The sequence below is a fragment of the Strongyloides ratti genome (assembly GCF_001040885.1).
Source record: "Strongyloides ratti genome assembly S_ratti_ED321, chromosome : 1".
Classification (NCBI taxonomy): domain Eukaryota; kingdom Metazoa; phylum Nematoda; class Chromadorea; order Rhabditida; family Strongyloididae; genus Strongyloides; species Strongyloides ratti.
In genome coordinates, this window is record NC_037307.1 from 3,130,445 (window position 1) to 3,145,530 (window position 15,086).

At 19.5% G+C, this 15,086-nt stretch overlaps 6 protein-coding genes across 6 annotated transcripts; 4 read left to right on the forward strand and 2 right to left on the reverse strand.

Moving 5' to 3' along the window:
• Positions 1-2,456: 2,456 nt before the first annotated feature.
• Positions 2,457-4,118, forward strand: SRAE_1000101200 (GPCR, rhodopsin-like, 7TM domain-containing protein; the record flags this gene model as incomplete). The annotated part of the gene is made up of 3 exons (XM_024647913.1): positions 2,457-2,716; positions 2,780-3,131; positions 3,180-4,118. The coding sequence occupies 3 exons, from the start codon at positions 2,457-2,459 to the stop codon at positions 4,116-4,118; spliced, it is 1,551 nt and encodes a 516-aa protein (XP_024501944.1).
• Positions 4,119-5,214: 1,096 nt separating this feature from the next.
• SRAE_1000101300 (Hypothetical protein) lies at positions 5,215-6,162 on the forward strand (the record flags this gene model as incomplete). The annotated part of the gene is made up of 5 exons (XM_024647914.1): positions 5,215-5,334; positions 5,384-5,586; positions 5,643-5,689; positions 5,730-5,755; positions 6,109-6,162. 5 exons carry the CDS (start codon positions 5,215-5,217, stop codon positions 6,160-6,162), a joined length of 450 nt encoding a protein of 149 aa, XP_024501945.1.
• Positions 6,163-6,486: 324 nt separating this feature from the next.
• Positions 6,487-6,884, reverse strand: SRAE_1000101400 (Hypothetical protein; the record flags this gene model as incomplete). Its single annotated transcript, XM_024647915.1, has 2 exons — positions 6,487-6,708; positions 6,768-6,884. 2 exons carry the CDS (start codon positions 6,882-6,884, stop codon positions 6,487-6,489), a joined length of 339 nt encoding a protein of 112 aa, XP_024501946.1.
• Positions 6,885-8,111: 1,227 nt separating this feature from the next.
• SRAE_1000101500 (Hypothetical protein) lies at positions 8,112-10,544 on the reverse strand (the record flags this gene model as incomplete). The annotated part of the gene is made up of 3 exons (XM_024647916.1): positions 8,112-8,255; positions 8,303-8,902; positions 10,536-10,544. 3 exons carry the CDS (start codon positions 10,542-10,544, stop codon positions 8,112-8,114), a joined length of 753 nt encoding a protein of 250 aa, XP_024501947.1.
• Positions 10,545-12,011: 1,467 nt separating this feature from the next.
• SRAE_1000101600 (Major facilitator superfamily domain, general substrate transporter-containing protein) lies at positions 12,012-12,450 on the forward strand (the record flags this gene model as incomplete). The annotated part of the gene is made up of 3 exons (XM_024647917.1): positions 12,012-12,089; positions 12,159-12,395; positions 12,445-12,450. The coding sequence occupies 3 exons, from the start codon at positions 12,012-12,014 to the stop codon at positions 12,448-12,450; spliced, it is 321 nt and encodes a 106-aa protein (XP_024501948.1).
• A 2-nt stretch (positions 12,451-12,452) lies between these two features.
• Positions 12,453-13,535, forward strand: SRAE_1000101700 (Solute carrier family 22 member 15; the record flags this gene model as incomplete). The annotated part of the gene is made up of 2 exons (XM_024647920.1): positions 12,453-12,606; positions 12,646-13,535. 2 exons carry the CDS (start codon positions 12,453-12,455, stop codon positions 13,533-13,535), a joined length of 1,044 nt encoding a protein of 347 aa, XP_024501949.1.
• Positions 13,536-15,086: the final 1,551 nt, after the last annotated feature.

The following is a 15,086-nucleotide window of genomic DNA, read 5'->3' on the forward strand; positions in this document are numbered from 1 at the left end:
GGGATAAAATAGATAAAAAAAAATTTTAAAATATTTAGTTATTTAAAATATTTTAAAAATAAATTTGTTACAAGTAATATAAAAAATTTTAAAAGAAATATTTTAATAAAAAAAGTGTATAAAAAAATGTTTAGGGAAAAAAAAAATTATTATTCAAAATGATTTTATAAATTATATTAGTATTTTAATAAATGTTCTTCCAAAAAAAAATTTGTGTTTCTTTTTTTTTTAAAGTTATCATTATAAATTATATAATAATATGTGTACGTACATTAATCATTTATGGTAAATGTTAAGAAGTTAAAAATTATGTATTTATATTATAAACATTAATAAAATGAATTAATGGATATTTTTAAGACGTTAGCTATTTTAGTAAATATATTCTTATAGTTATAATATAGTCCACCAGAATATTTAAATTATTTTATTTTAATTTAATAAAAAAATATGTATAAATTTATTCTTGAATATCTATATATATAATATTTTTTTTATATTTATTATTACAAAAACAATGTTATGATGTCATATTTTTTTTTGCAAATATAAATATTTTATTTTTTTAACCTCATACTTAGTACTAGTATAATAAATTTATTCGTTTAATAACATTTTTTACACGCTTATTAATGTTTAATTTTAAAATAACTAGAAACCAAGAAGTATCTTTTTAATATTCTTATCAAAAAATAAAATAAAAAAAAAGAAAATTAATGTTTTTTTTCTATAAAATATTAAAGAAATTAATAAGAAAAATAAGATGAAATATATATAAAAAAATATATATTTAATCTTTAAATAATTGTATACATTTAGTAAAGAACTTCTACTTAAAAAAAGAAATTATCCAAATATGGTAAATAAACTTTTAATATCAAAATTTATCATTTTAAAAGTAAAAATATTCTTTAATAGGATCTTAAAACATAAGTCATGTTTTTATTATTATTATAGTCTAAAAATATTCTTTTAAAACTATTAAAAATTTATTTTGATATATAAATATGTAAGGTTTTTTTTTTCAAATTTTACTTTATAAATTAAAATTGGCATAGTTAATTTTTTTATCTACCAATAATTGTCAAAATATTTCCTTTAAAAATAATTTACGTATCAACAATTTTTTCCTATAATTTGTTATAAATAATATAAATTTTTATTATTTATGTTTATGTACTTTTTTTTTAAATCATCATAAAATAAAAATATTTTTTTTTCCCAAATAAATTTTTTTTTTTTTTAAAAATCATTTTATTAAATTATTTCCTTTCCATTGAATTTGTTTATTAATTTTTAAAGACATTATTTATAGTGTTAACTAAAGTTTAAAAGCTAAAAATAGATTCTTGGTTTAAATATACATATATATAAAGGAGGGAAATTAGTATGTTTTTGATAAGATAAAAAAAAACAATTCTTAATTACTATTTTTTATATAAATCCTCCTTATCACAATGGTAGTTAAATATATTTTTTTTTAGTGTACAAAACCAAATGAAAAAAACACATTTAAATGCAAATCTTCTATAAATTTTATAGATGCCATCATTTTATAAAGATAATTTTTTTTTATTAAATATATACCTTTAAATTTTATTATTTATTATGTTGTCATTTCCTTTTTTTTTCCACACTCATTATATTTGTAATAATACCTATTTATTATATAAAATAAAAAGAAATTCCTAGACATTTGTATGATATATATGTAAGAAAAGTTTAATGTCTTAAAATATATAATTGATGAATAAACAAGTTTCATTGCTATATCATATTCCTAATAACTTATATATTGTCAAATATGTGAAGCCAAAACTAAAGAAAAATAAACATGAAATCATTGGCAAGAAATATTTATGCATATTTTTTAGACAAATATACTTTATTTAAAACTTTTTTTTTTAATATTTTATTTCATAATAATTTTAAGGTAAAACTTTTTAAACAAAAAAACATCTTAATATTAATCTATTTTCGAAAAAAAAAAATTACTAAACATATTTATATTTTTATACTTTAAAACTCCACCTAATTAATATATGTCTACATATAATCATTTGATTTGTTTCTTAATAAAAAAAAAAATATTCAATTTATATCCATATTTTCTCCTCCTTATATATTTATATATATCTATCTTTATATATATATATATTTAAAAACAATTCATTATATAAATTATTTCACAATCAAATTTTCCCTTATTTATATTAGAAAATTTCTTTTTGAATTACTCCAAATTTATTATCATCTTATTTATGTACTTTAAAAATACATTAACATTAAACTAATGAATAATGTTATATTTTTATTTAAAAATTTATTTTTAATTTTAAACTAACATTTATTATTTAAATTTATATATATTTATTTATTTATTTTTGTAGTTATAGTTTGTTTGTTTGTTTTTTTTTTTGTTGATTTTAATTTAACAAGAAACTTAGACATCAATTATGAATGAATTATTGGATAGTAATAATAAAGATAATGATGTTAAGAATAATTTTCATAATTATAATCAACAGGTACTTATTAATAATGATATAGAATATAAGTATAATTTTTCAATAAATTCTAATCCCCCTCCAGAATGTTCATTTAATCCACCTGTTTATGTGGAGGAAAGATTTTGGTTGGTAACTGTAGCAGGTACAATAATTGCAATTATTTGTATCATTGAAAATGCCTTTCTTTTTTCAATGTTAGCAAGAAAGTATGTTTTTATAATAATTACTTTTAATAATCAAATTAAAAAAATTCTAACATTTTTTTTTAGAAGAAAGTATAGAAATTCATATGTATTGTATCTTCTATTATTAGCATTATTTGATATTTTGATTGGTATTGCATATATTCCATTAATGTCATTATCATTATATCTTGATTATATTCAATCAGTAATCCTTTTAAGAGCTTGGTATGCTTATATGATACCAATGATTACCGTATCACATATCGCTATGACAAGTACGACATTCCTTATAGTTGCTGCTAGCTGGGAAAGGTATTGTATTACTGCTTCAAATACTAAAATGGTTAGATTTCTTAATAAATATAGAAAAAATATTGCTGGTGGTGCTGTTATATTAGGAATGTTAACCAAAATAAGTTTAGCATTTGAATTTGATGTAAGAAAATAAAAATATAATTATTATTTTTTAAAATAATTATTTTAGATAAAATTTATTCCACGATGTGTAAATACAATGGCAGAGTATGAATTAAATTCATCCTCATTAGCATTATCCTATTATTATGCCTTATTTTGGAGATTAATATTTAGAAATATTTTTACAATATTAGCACCATTTTTTTTTCTTTTAATTATTAATGCACGTGTTGTTTATATATTACATCAATATCCAACAACAATTATTAATCAATTTTCTACTGATAAATCATTAATAATTAATGATATTGAAAAAAAAAGTAATAATCCAAAATTAAGTTATGAATATCAAAGGAAAGTAAAAGTTAGAGCTGCCACGAAAACTCTTTTATTTGTAGCATTATCATATATTTTGTCAAATTTTCTTAATGTTATTTTAACTTTATGGGAGTATATTGATATTGAATTACTTCAATTTGAGTATCTTTCTTTTTATACTATAACAGTTGATTTAGTTTCAATTTTTACCGTTTTAGTTGGTGTTTTAAGATTACCAATATATGTTGCCTGTATGCCTGAAATGAGAATTGAATTTACTAATTATTTTCATCAAATGTTTAATCCAAAAGAGTATGATGAAATGTTAATGGTTAAAAAAAAACCTGGTTTTTTAAGAAAATTTATTCATAACCAATATAAAGGTCCTAATATTTTTATTGGAATGGGTGAGATGTGGCTTTTGAGGCCTATGCAAAAAGGAAATCATGAAGATGTGATGTTAGATGATGATTCATTATCATCATCTCCAGATTTTATTGATGGTAATGAGTATATTGAGGATGGTTTTTTTGAATTATCTAAAGATGGTACACCAGTATCAATAAAAATAAGTTCATCAAATTTATTTGATAATAAAAGTATTATGGATAATTTAAAGGATGAAAGTTATCACAGTATATCTTCCAATAATAAAGATAGTCTCAATTTTAATGAAGTTTTCTTGTAAAAATTTAATTTTAACTTTATTTACTAACATAATTTTTACTATTATATGGAGAAAAAAACGTGTAATGTTTTATATGTATGAATAAATATATATATTTTTTTTCTTAATAACAAATTCTTTTGTTTATGTTTTTTTACATTTTTTTTTTAAAATTAAATATTTCAAAAGGTAAATATTAGTGATGCTTTAAATATCAAAGGTTTTCATTATAAAAATATATCTCTATATCATTTAAAAAATCTTATTATTAAAAAAATGAAAAAAATCTATTTTGTATGCTATCATTATTAATATTTTTTTATATTAAAAAAAAATATAACATTTGGTATTTAATTATAATTTACAGTCATAAATTTGCTAAAAAAATTGTTATTAATTTTTTATAAAGTTTTGAGGTGTTAAAAAATATCATACAAATATAAAATTCGCTCATAAGACAGATTTTATTAATTAAACAGTTTTTACTTTTTACTTGAATAATTAAATATTGTACTTGGTAAATTTTTATCATCATTAATAATTAAATAAGTGCAAATTTAAAATATGACTTTAATTAAAATCAAAAAAAAAAAAGATTATATTTTTAAAATAATTATTTGAAAAATATATTGTACTCAGAAATTTAATAAATTGTTATTCTCAGAATTTAATATTTCATCTTATACATACTATCTTTAAAAATGAGCTATCAATGAAATGTTGACATTTAATTTACATTCAACCATGATAAATATGTTTAGTTTATTATTAAAATATAATTAATTAAAATATATTATTTTGTGATTTTTGTTTTGACAAGTTGGATAAATAAATTTTATTATGGTAATTTTAATATAAAAAAAAATATGGAATTTTTATCATACTTGTAGTGATAAGATAATTAGTATTTGTTAAAAAAGTTTTATTTTTTACAAAAGAATACATTACCAATAATTAAAAAAATCTTGTCAAGAGAATGATTGTTGATAACCTTAACCCCAGACTGGGGTGCTTAAAACTTGTTTTTGTTAAAACAATAATCACATGTCTTCCGTTGGGTGAAAGCTTCAAATATTGAAATTTATTTTACCCATTTTAATGAAAAATTATCCTAGTTATGTGTTCAAAATGTTTTAAATTTCCATTTTTGACAATATTATCTGGTGTTGTGGCATTGTTTGCCGGAATTGTCTATGGAACAACAATGGCATTAGCAATTGATGGATTCGAAAAACAGGTATTTAAATTTTACATATAAAAAATAAGCAAAAATAATATTTTTTAAGATAAATGCATTTTTAAGTGTTGGAACATCAAATATACGTTTACTTGTCTTGGTATCAACAGTCTTCCTGATAACAGTTTTAATAATTTTTTTAATGTCATCAATAATTTCAACAATAAAGATGAGTCATTTTGATAAAAATCATTCAGGAGTTGTGAAATTTTTTTCCTCAACTTTTATCAGTGGTCCATTAATTTACCTCATGTATTTTACAGTATTTTTTTGGTCAATATTATTTTCAATAACATCAATAGCTTTAGGTTTTTATTTAATATTCATTACAACAACATACTTCTTCTGTGGATTAGTTGATACAAGGTGTTTTGATTTTTCAGTCTTTCTACCAGTGATTGTTGAAAAAATTACAAAGAAGGTAATTTTCTTTAATATATATAATTTTAAAATAGTATATTTGTTTCTTTAATTAACCAGTTTTAGATTTACATTTTTTTCACATATATATATTTTTTTTCATTATTAGTAATATTGACAAATTCTAACTATCTATCTTTCTCGTATAGTTAAGAAGATTAACATTAAAGTTAAAATTTTTGAGATGACTTTTTCTTTTTTGTGTTACCATTTGAAAACAAGTTTGTTTTTGTCTCTTTTTTATATATAATAACGTTCTTGACAGGTATAATATATATAAAACAAAAAAATGTATATACGGTTATTAAAGAAAAAGATTAAGAATATTTATAATTATTAATAATTTATTTTTAGAAAGTAGATTTGACATTTTGTAGTGGAAAAAAAGAGATATTATGTAGCAGTTAAAATAATATGTCTTGGAATTTTATTATAGCTTTTGTATCTTGTCTTGTAGCATTAATGAGTCTTGTACATTGTTTAATTATACTTACAAATAAATGGAGTAGAATGAGAGGAAAAAAGAAGTATTATAAAAAAGAATTAAAGAATAAAAATGAATTATTAACAAAGTTAGTGGAAGATTAACATTACAATACAATTTAAAAATTAAATTTTTTATTCATTTTTTTTTAAATATTACCCCTTTTTTAACAAAAATACCAATTTTAGATTTATATAATAATAAAAAAGAATATTATTTTAAAATATCTTCTTTTCACCAGATATACATTAAACTTTTTTTATTGAATTGACAGAATATGGTTGTTTTTTACTGGCAACATGAACCCAATTTGTTCTTGGGGGTGTAGCACGGGTACCATGAATTAATTCAAAGACACAACCAGCCAAAATGAAGGCACCAATTATTACAAGGTATATAGGATTTAAATTTTCAAAAAATTCTTGGAAACCATTATCCTCTGTATTTGATGATTGTGAAAATGCCATTTTCTAAAAATAATAAAATAAACAGTAAAAATAAAATTATATATATTAATAGTAAAACTAACAGCACTCCGTTTAGAAATATTTCCTTCAATAACACCTCCAAAAGTAGTCTTGATAAATAATAAATAAATAAAAGTTATATTTAATAGAAAGAACTTTTTTAGAAGACAACGAAACATGTTGAAAAAATTAAACTTTCTAGTACATAACAATAAAAGTAATACTTTGGTTTTTTTTGTTTTTAGATTCTGGAATATCTTGTATTTAAAATAATAAATTTGATAAAAAAAAATTATTTATATTTTTTAAATTATAAAGTTTCTATATTTATTTAAAAGAAACAATATCTATTTACAAAAATTTTGAAGGAAAGATAATAAAAATTTCGATGATATAGGGTAAAAAATTAAATTATATGTAAATATAAATAAAGTTTAACTGTCTTCTTAAGATACTTTTAAAAAGATATAATAATATAAAGTTTGAAGTATTATTTATATTGGTACTTAAACTATATTTATTAAATAATTAGTGGTTAGAAACCTTTTATGGTGACAAACAATTATTAAGTAATAAAATTTTTCTTAAATAAATAATACTATAATAGTCCTGAAATAATTAAAAATTTTTGTTTAAATGACTTTAAACTAATTCTGAAAGCAATTCAAATACTTGTTAAACAGAGATCTAACTTTTTAAAGTATACATTTTGATATGAAAAAAAATTTCTTTGTCATATAAACTACCCAAACCAGTTCAAACTTTTTGTATCACACTAAGGTAAAGGTAGTTTATTATTAATATATAAATGAAACTGTTAAACATATTATATGTTAGGGATCCCAGATTTCATTTCTCAAGAAAATACTTTCTTTTAAGTGGTATTACAATAACTAAATTTTATAATATAAGGGCTATCTAAATGATTGTTAGATTATTTTAAGTATTTTTTAAAAAAATTAACACTATCTTCAAATAATTATTAGACTATCTTTTTTTTTTCATCAAATAAACATTTTAAAAATTAAATTTTCTTATTTTTATAAAGAAAAATATACTTATTTATAAATTTAATAATAAAAAAAAAGAAGTAATTTTAAATGAAATTATTTTTATTCACAAATAGTCTTAGCTTTGTACAATCATAAGAATAAAATAAGAAAAAAATTGAATAAAATTCCTAATTATAGGAAAATAAATTGAAATTAATTTTAAAAAATAAAATGATAATGTAAAAAAATAGTTTTTTCTTTCTTATAGTTTAATATTTTTTATTTATTTGAAATATTTTGATTTCTTTTACACCTTCTCTTCATACATATATAGATATATATATTTTATGTTTTGGATAGAAAAAAAAGAAAAACTAAAAAAAAACACGTATCAAATTGATAATTAGGGTTCTTTTATGTTTGAGAAATTGTAGCATATATCCAATGACATCCAACCATACCAATTTTCTTACCATGAAGAGCATCATTAAGTTCTTTTGTTGTTAATTTATTTATTGGTCGATCAAAGAGGCGTGCTGCTACTACTAATGGAATTTCCTGGAAAAAAAATTGTTAGATATTATTTTATTTAATAATTAACTTACTCCTGATTTAGATCTTGATGAGACAAATAAATCCCAAAGTTGTTGAGCTCTAGTACTATTTTCATCAAGGAATGGTAAAAGTTCTTTTTTTGTTGGAAGGCAAACTTTTAAACTTAAATCATCATAACTTCCTTTTGGAAGACCCTCTGAATGACATTTAGCTGGTTGACCACCTTGTAATATTTCAACAAAATTTTTAAGTGCTCCACCCATATTTTTACAAATATCACAATGTACACAGGATCCAATACCTCCACAACCTTCACCATCTGCATTAACACATCTTTCTGGTTTACCATGAATACCAATTCTTGTTTCAAGATGAACATAATATTTTTTATTACCATCAAGACCTTTACCAAATACCTCAACTTTACCACCAGATAATTTGAAACATTTATTTCCCTGTGCATTAATTATTTCTTCAAATTTAACACCAGGAGATTTGTATGATGGAAATTTTATTAAAGTATTTTCTTTACTTGGTCCACTACTTGGTGAACATGGAAAATGCCTTTCAATTTTTACATTAATATCATTAGCTCCATAACAAGTTATAACTCCAAATACAAATAAATTAATAGCTATCGTTAAAATCATCTAAAAAAATAAAAAATAAAATATAAAATATAAATATATATATGTATATAACAAAAAAGAAAATAAAATAAAAAAAAAAAATTTTTTTTTAACATTAATTAAATAATTAATAGTACTAAAAATATATAAATGAAACAAAATTCAAGTAAATGATCTCTTATAGATGTATAATTATTCTCAAGTGACGTCACGATACATCATATCATCTAATTACCATTTTAAAACTATAAGGGGAAGTAATAAAATATATATTAAATAGATAAAATAGTATAATTAAATATATATTTAAGATAAATTATATCACCTCTGCGCATTAAAAATTTATTTTGTCCTGATTTTTATTATTATATATACTTCTACATAATATCATCTATCATTTTCAAAAATATTTATATCTAATATATATATATTTAGACATTTATATTTACTAAAAGATAATCTTTTTATATCAATCTATAATAAAAGTAATATATTTCTACAAATCATCTAATAATTATTATAATTATACAAAATTTAACAAAAAAAAATATATATATGTATATATCAAATAGTATTATATTAAAGAAACTTATATTAATAAGAAGAAAAAAAAAACTTTTTTTTCTATCCTATTATCAATGTATGAAAAATAATATTATATAAAATAGTTTTTTTTTTTTCTTTGTTAATTTCTACAATTACAAAGTAAAAAAAAATAATATTATTTTTTCATGTTCTTCTATAATATGTGTACAATTCTTTTGAAATAATTTTTTAGTGGATACATGTGAAACTATCTGTGATATAGAAAATAATAAATTATAAATAATAATATCTACAAATTTTTATTTTAGAGAGATGAAAGGTAAAGTGAAACTATAAGAGATAATATATATATTTTTATTTTATACTTTTTTTTTAATATAAAATAGACATATATACAATTATGTATTGAATTATAGTATATTAATTAATAAATTATAACATTATTTATAAAAACAAATAATATATATATATATATTTATATATTTTTATAATCATTTTAAAATATATTATTATATTTATGCTTTATATATTATATATTTATACTATATATATATATAAAATATATGGAAAAAGGAGTGTGGAGAGAAATGTGGAAATGTTAAAAAGTGATTAGAATAAACTGGTAGAAAAGGTACAAGTGTTTTCGATAGGTAAAAGTTTCAACTCTTTATATGTTGTATTTTGTAATTTAAAGGAAGTTTTGATAAGAAAGAATACTGGTTTTTAAATTCAACCCTGTACTTGGAGAATGATAAATAGTTATGATACTAAATTTTTTTTAATTACTCACAGTATGTGATACTTGACATGACCTTAGATGTCTTTTAATATTTAATATATATTAATATGTTTTTTCTATTTTGGGAGGAAAAAAAATAGTTATTTGATTTGTGGTATGAAATAATTTTTCCAAAGATCAGAAATGTTATTTTTAACACCTTTTTAAATAGTACTTAAAATATATTATGGTAACAAAAAAAATTTTTTTTAATCAACTTTTAATGAAACAATTTTCTTATTAATTAACAAAATAATTAAAACGTTGACAAAAAAAAAAAAAATAAAATTATATACTTAATTTAGTTAACAAATTACCTGTTCTTCTTACCTTCCACATAATAACAATTATCTTTGATTTCTTTTAAAATTCCAATTTATAAAAAAAAATAATCTTGAAACAAAAAAATGTACAATTATATTGTGATACATGTGGTAAAATTGATAATTGAAGAAATTTTTTATTTTTTTTGTAGGCACCACCAATGTATGTCTATCACCCCTTTCTCCAAGAAAATTTTTATTTCCATTATTAAAATAAAAAGTATTGAAAAATATTTTAAATTTTGAGCAAAAAGAAAATTAAAAAAGTTTGCCTTTTTGTAACCTTGATTCACTTAACATTTATCAAAAGACACCATTTGGTAAGTTTCTTACTCACTTAATACATAATAAATTTTATTATCAAAAATAACAGGTTATAAGGAGTATCATAAATTGATATATATATACATATGCATATGTGAGTTGATTGTAAATGAAAACAAACTGAAAATTTTTTAATTTACTTTGGCTTTTCGTGATAGGGAAGATGAAATGATAAAAAAAAAAGGTTGTTCACATTGTGACGTCATAATTTTATATTGTTAATTATAAAACCCAGAAAATGGTGTATCTTTTTGTGCAAAAATTTTAAATCTTTAATATACTAAAGGTTGAATAAAGAAAAATTTTTTTTTTTTTTAAATTATAAATTAATTTGATTTTTGAAATTTAAAAAATTTTTTTTTATTGTTTTAATTCATTAAATTGTTTAAATAAAAATATTATATATAATGTTTTGGTGATCATATAATGAAAAACACCTTTTCTAAATAGTATTTTGATTATTGTTTTTTGGTAAAAAGTTAATTTGAAGGTTATTTTTATAGAAGTTGAAAAGCAAGAAAATTGACGCTAATTAAAAGATTAGTTCTATTAAAGATTGGTTATTGATCAATAATATTGTTTTATACCCCCAAATAATTTACCTTATATTAATGTTAAAAAAAGGAAAATAAAATTTATTGAAAAAGTATTAAGGTATTTAAACTTTTGATGTATAATTATTTCTTCTGATAACATTCTTTGGATATTATTTTTATATACATATTAACAATAAAAAAAAAATAAAAACATTGTCTATTATGTATGATATAAACATCATTCAAAAACATTTTCTTAATAAATTTAATATTTTACCAAATAATTTCTAGAGAAAAGTTTATTATTTTTATTATATAATTAAAATATAATAATTTAATAGATTCTTTTTTAATAATATCATTCTTAATATATATATATATAATAAAATTCTAAAATTTCCAAGGTTTATTGTTTCTATAAGATTTATTACTCATATAATAGTGTTTATATTATTTTGTGATAATACTCTTTTCTAGATACTCTATATACTAATGGTTAAAATATATATTAAATAAATATGGATAATAATAAAAAAAGTTTATCAAATTTTGATGATATTTTTGACAAAACAACACATTATGGTAAATACCAGCTATATATGTTAATATTGATACAGTATGCAATGATTACCTCAGCTGGTAATTATATATTTATATCATTTGCATCATTGAAACCAACCTGTGAAGATAAGACAATCCATGTAAGAATAGTTATATGTACATATATTTTTATTAAATATGTAATAATTTTTTTTTTCTATTAATTATAGGAAATGAAAATACAAAATCCATGTAATTTATTAAAACATTGTCCCATCAATCAAACAAAATACTATTTTTTGTCACTTTATCAGGAGGATAATTTTATATGTCCGGATAATTTTAATGCACCATATCAATTACAAACACTACAAGCTATTGGTTCAGGTACAGGTGCTATAGTGGGAGGATTATTAGCTGATAAGTACGGTAGAAAATGGATAACATATATTGGATCTGTTGTAATGGTAACTTCAGGATTGATGGGATCATTTTCACCATCATTACATATTTTAGCATTAGCAATGTTTGGTATGGGTTTAAGTTATGGAATGTTAATTGATGCTTCAATGACATTAGCTTCAGAGACTGTTGGTTCTAAATATAGATTAGTACAAATGTTAGCATTTCAATGGTCATTAGCATTACAAATATCATCTATAATAGCATATTTAACTGGTGAATGGAGAAGATATCTATTAATAATAAATAGTTTAGCAATACCATTATTTATTTTACTCCTTTTTTGGGAAGAATCTCCACGTTGGCTTATACAACGTAGACGTTTTAAAGAAGGTTGTAAATCAATTAATAAAATTAATAAATGGAATAATTGTAATATTCAATTTACGGTAAATGATTTAATTGGAATTAAAACACAAAGTGAAGAAGATAAATCAAAAACATTTTTTATACATCATCTTGTATCAAGTTTAAAATTAGCCAAATATACTTTAGTACTTTTTTTATCAGCATTAACAGTAGAATTATGTATAGCTGTTTTTATATTTGATGTTCAAATACTTGATGGAAATCCTTTTATTAATATTGGATTATATGGTTTATTACGTGTATGGGTTCCTTTTTTTATAATAATATTTGAAAAAACTTCATTCTTTGGTAGAAGAGGTTTATTTTTAGGGTCACAAAGTTTTTCAATAATATGTTATTCAGTTGTCTTTATTTTAACATATTTTACAATGCCAAAATATATCATATCATTACCAGCTATCAAAACCATTTTTGCACTTTTAGGTGGAATAGTTAATTCATCAATTTTTTTTACTATTTATAAACAATATACTATGGAATTATATCCAACATTACTTCGTGCTATAGCTGTTGGAACATTTGGATTGGTAGAAAGAATTGGTGGTGGAATAGGACCACAATTAATAATACTTAATAATATTATAGGAAAAGGATCAGCAATTGGTATGACAATAATTATAATGATCCTTTCACTTATAACAGGATATTTATTTTTACCAGAAACAAAAGATAAAAATATGATTGATTTTTGTGATTCAGAAATAGAAACATCATCAATACCATCAGATACTCTATTATCATCAAAAGAAAGAGATGAAATAAAAGAGGAATCATAAAAAAAAAAAATAAAATTCTTTCTATTTTAATATAATATAAAATTTTAATTATTTTAAACTATCATCAATAAAAGGCATGTGTTAATTTAATTTAATTATTAAAATTTTTTAAACAATTTATTTCATTCATTTTTTATTAAAATAAATTAATTTATAAAATGTTAATATTTTTTATACTAAATAACTGAGTCTTTTTTTTTAAGTCTAGAAAAAGTACATTTTTTAAATAAATTATTTTTTAAAGTTTAAGTGATATAAATTTAATTGTTTTTACTTTTTATAATTATAAATATCAATCTTTATTTATTATTAAACTTTTAAAAATTCATTATAACATTTCTTATAAAATAACATTTTTAGTAATTTACTTAGATTGTATATTTTTAAAATAAAAATATAATTTAGATAAAAAATAATAGCATCACGTCTATATTAAAGTAATTACAAGTTTAAGATAAAAAAAAAATTTTTTTTTGTTACTATTGATTTTTTGAAATATTGTTTTTTTTTTCTTTAATTTTTAAATATTACGTTGTGAAGTAAAAATAAAAAAGTGTTATTAACAAAATTAAAAAAATGATTTATAACGAAACACTAAAAATACATTTGCGTAAAATTCTAGCATTATTGGTTTGTAGAAAAAAAGTTACTAATCTTGGTTATTAAAATATAATACCATATAATCATTTTTGAAATTTATTCCAACAAACTAAATATTTATTTATCTATTGCTATTAATTAAAATATATATGGCAAACCAAAGTATCTATGTTAGAAAAGAATTGTTATATATCGTTTTTTTTAATGCCATATCTGGTTGTCTTTTGTGCCACTTTTTTTTTGTAATAATATGTAAAAAAAAAATGGCAACATATAGATGAACTTTTTTTAAATATTAAAAAAAAATGTATATTTTTTAAAAAATAATATTCTAATAATAAAAATTATCTTATTAGAACTTTAAATTTCATCATTATTTTACAAACAATGATGTTTAACATGGGATAATTTAGTGATTTAATATTGTTCAAGTTGCCTAAATAAAAGATAATACCATGATTTAATGTCAATAAACTTATTAAGATTAGGATATCACTTTTATTAATTTCGTCATACAAAACAAATTTCTGTTCTTTAAAATAAAATTGATAATATAAAACATCGTAATTTATTCTTAGAAATATCTTTAGATATATCTATTTTTAAAATTTATAAATATTATTTTAATTGTTAATACTCCCATAACATTACCTGTTTGTTATTAAAGAGTTAAAAAGGAAATTAAGATTCAGGATTATGAGTTCAAAAATAGTTTTCTATAATAGGACTTCTATTATTTTGAAAAAGTTATTTACTTTTAAAGAGGTTTTCTTTTGTAACTATTTAGGTTGTCTATGTGTTCTTTTAATCCCTCATTACTATAATCATTAATATATCTTTTCTCTATTTTTGGTTTTAAAGATATATATATCCTTGTTAATGATTTTATATTGTATATATAAAATAATAATAATAATAATCTATAAATTTATTTTTTTTTTATCCTTTTTT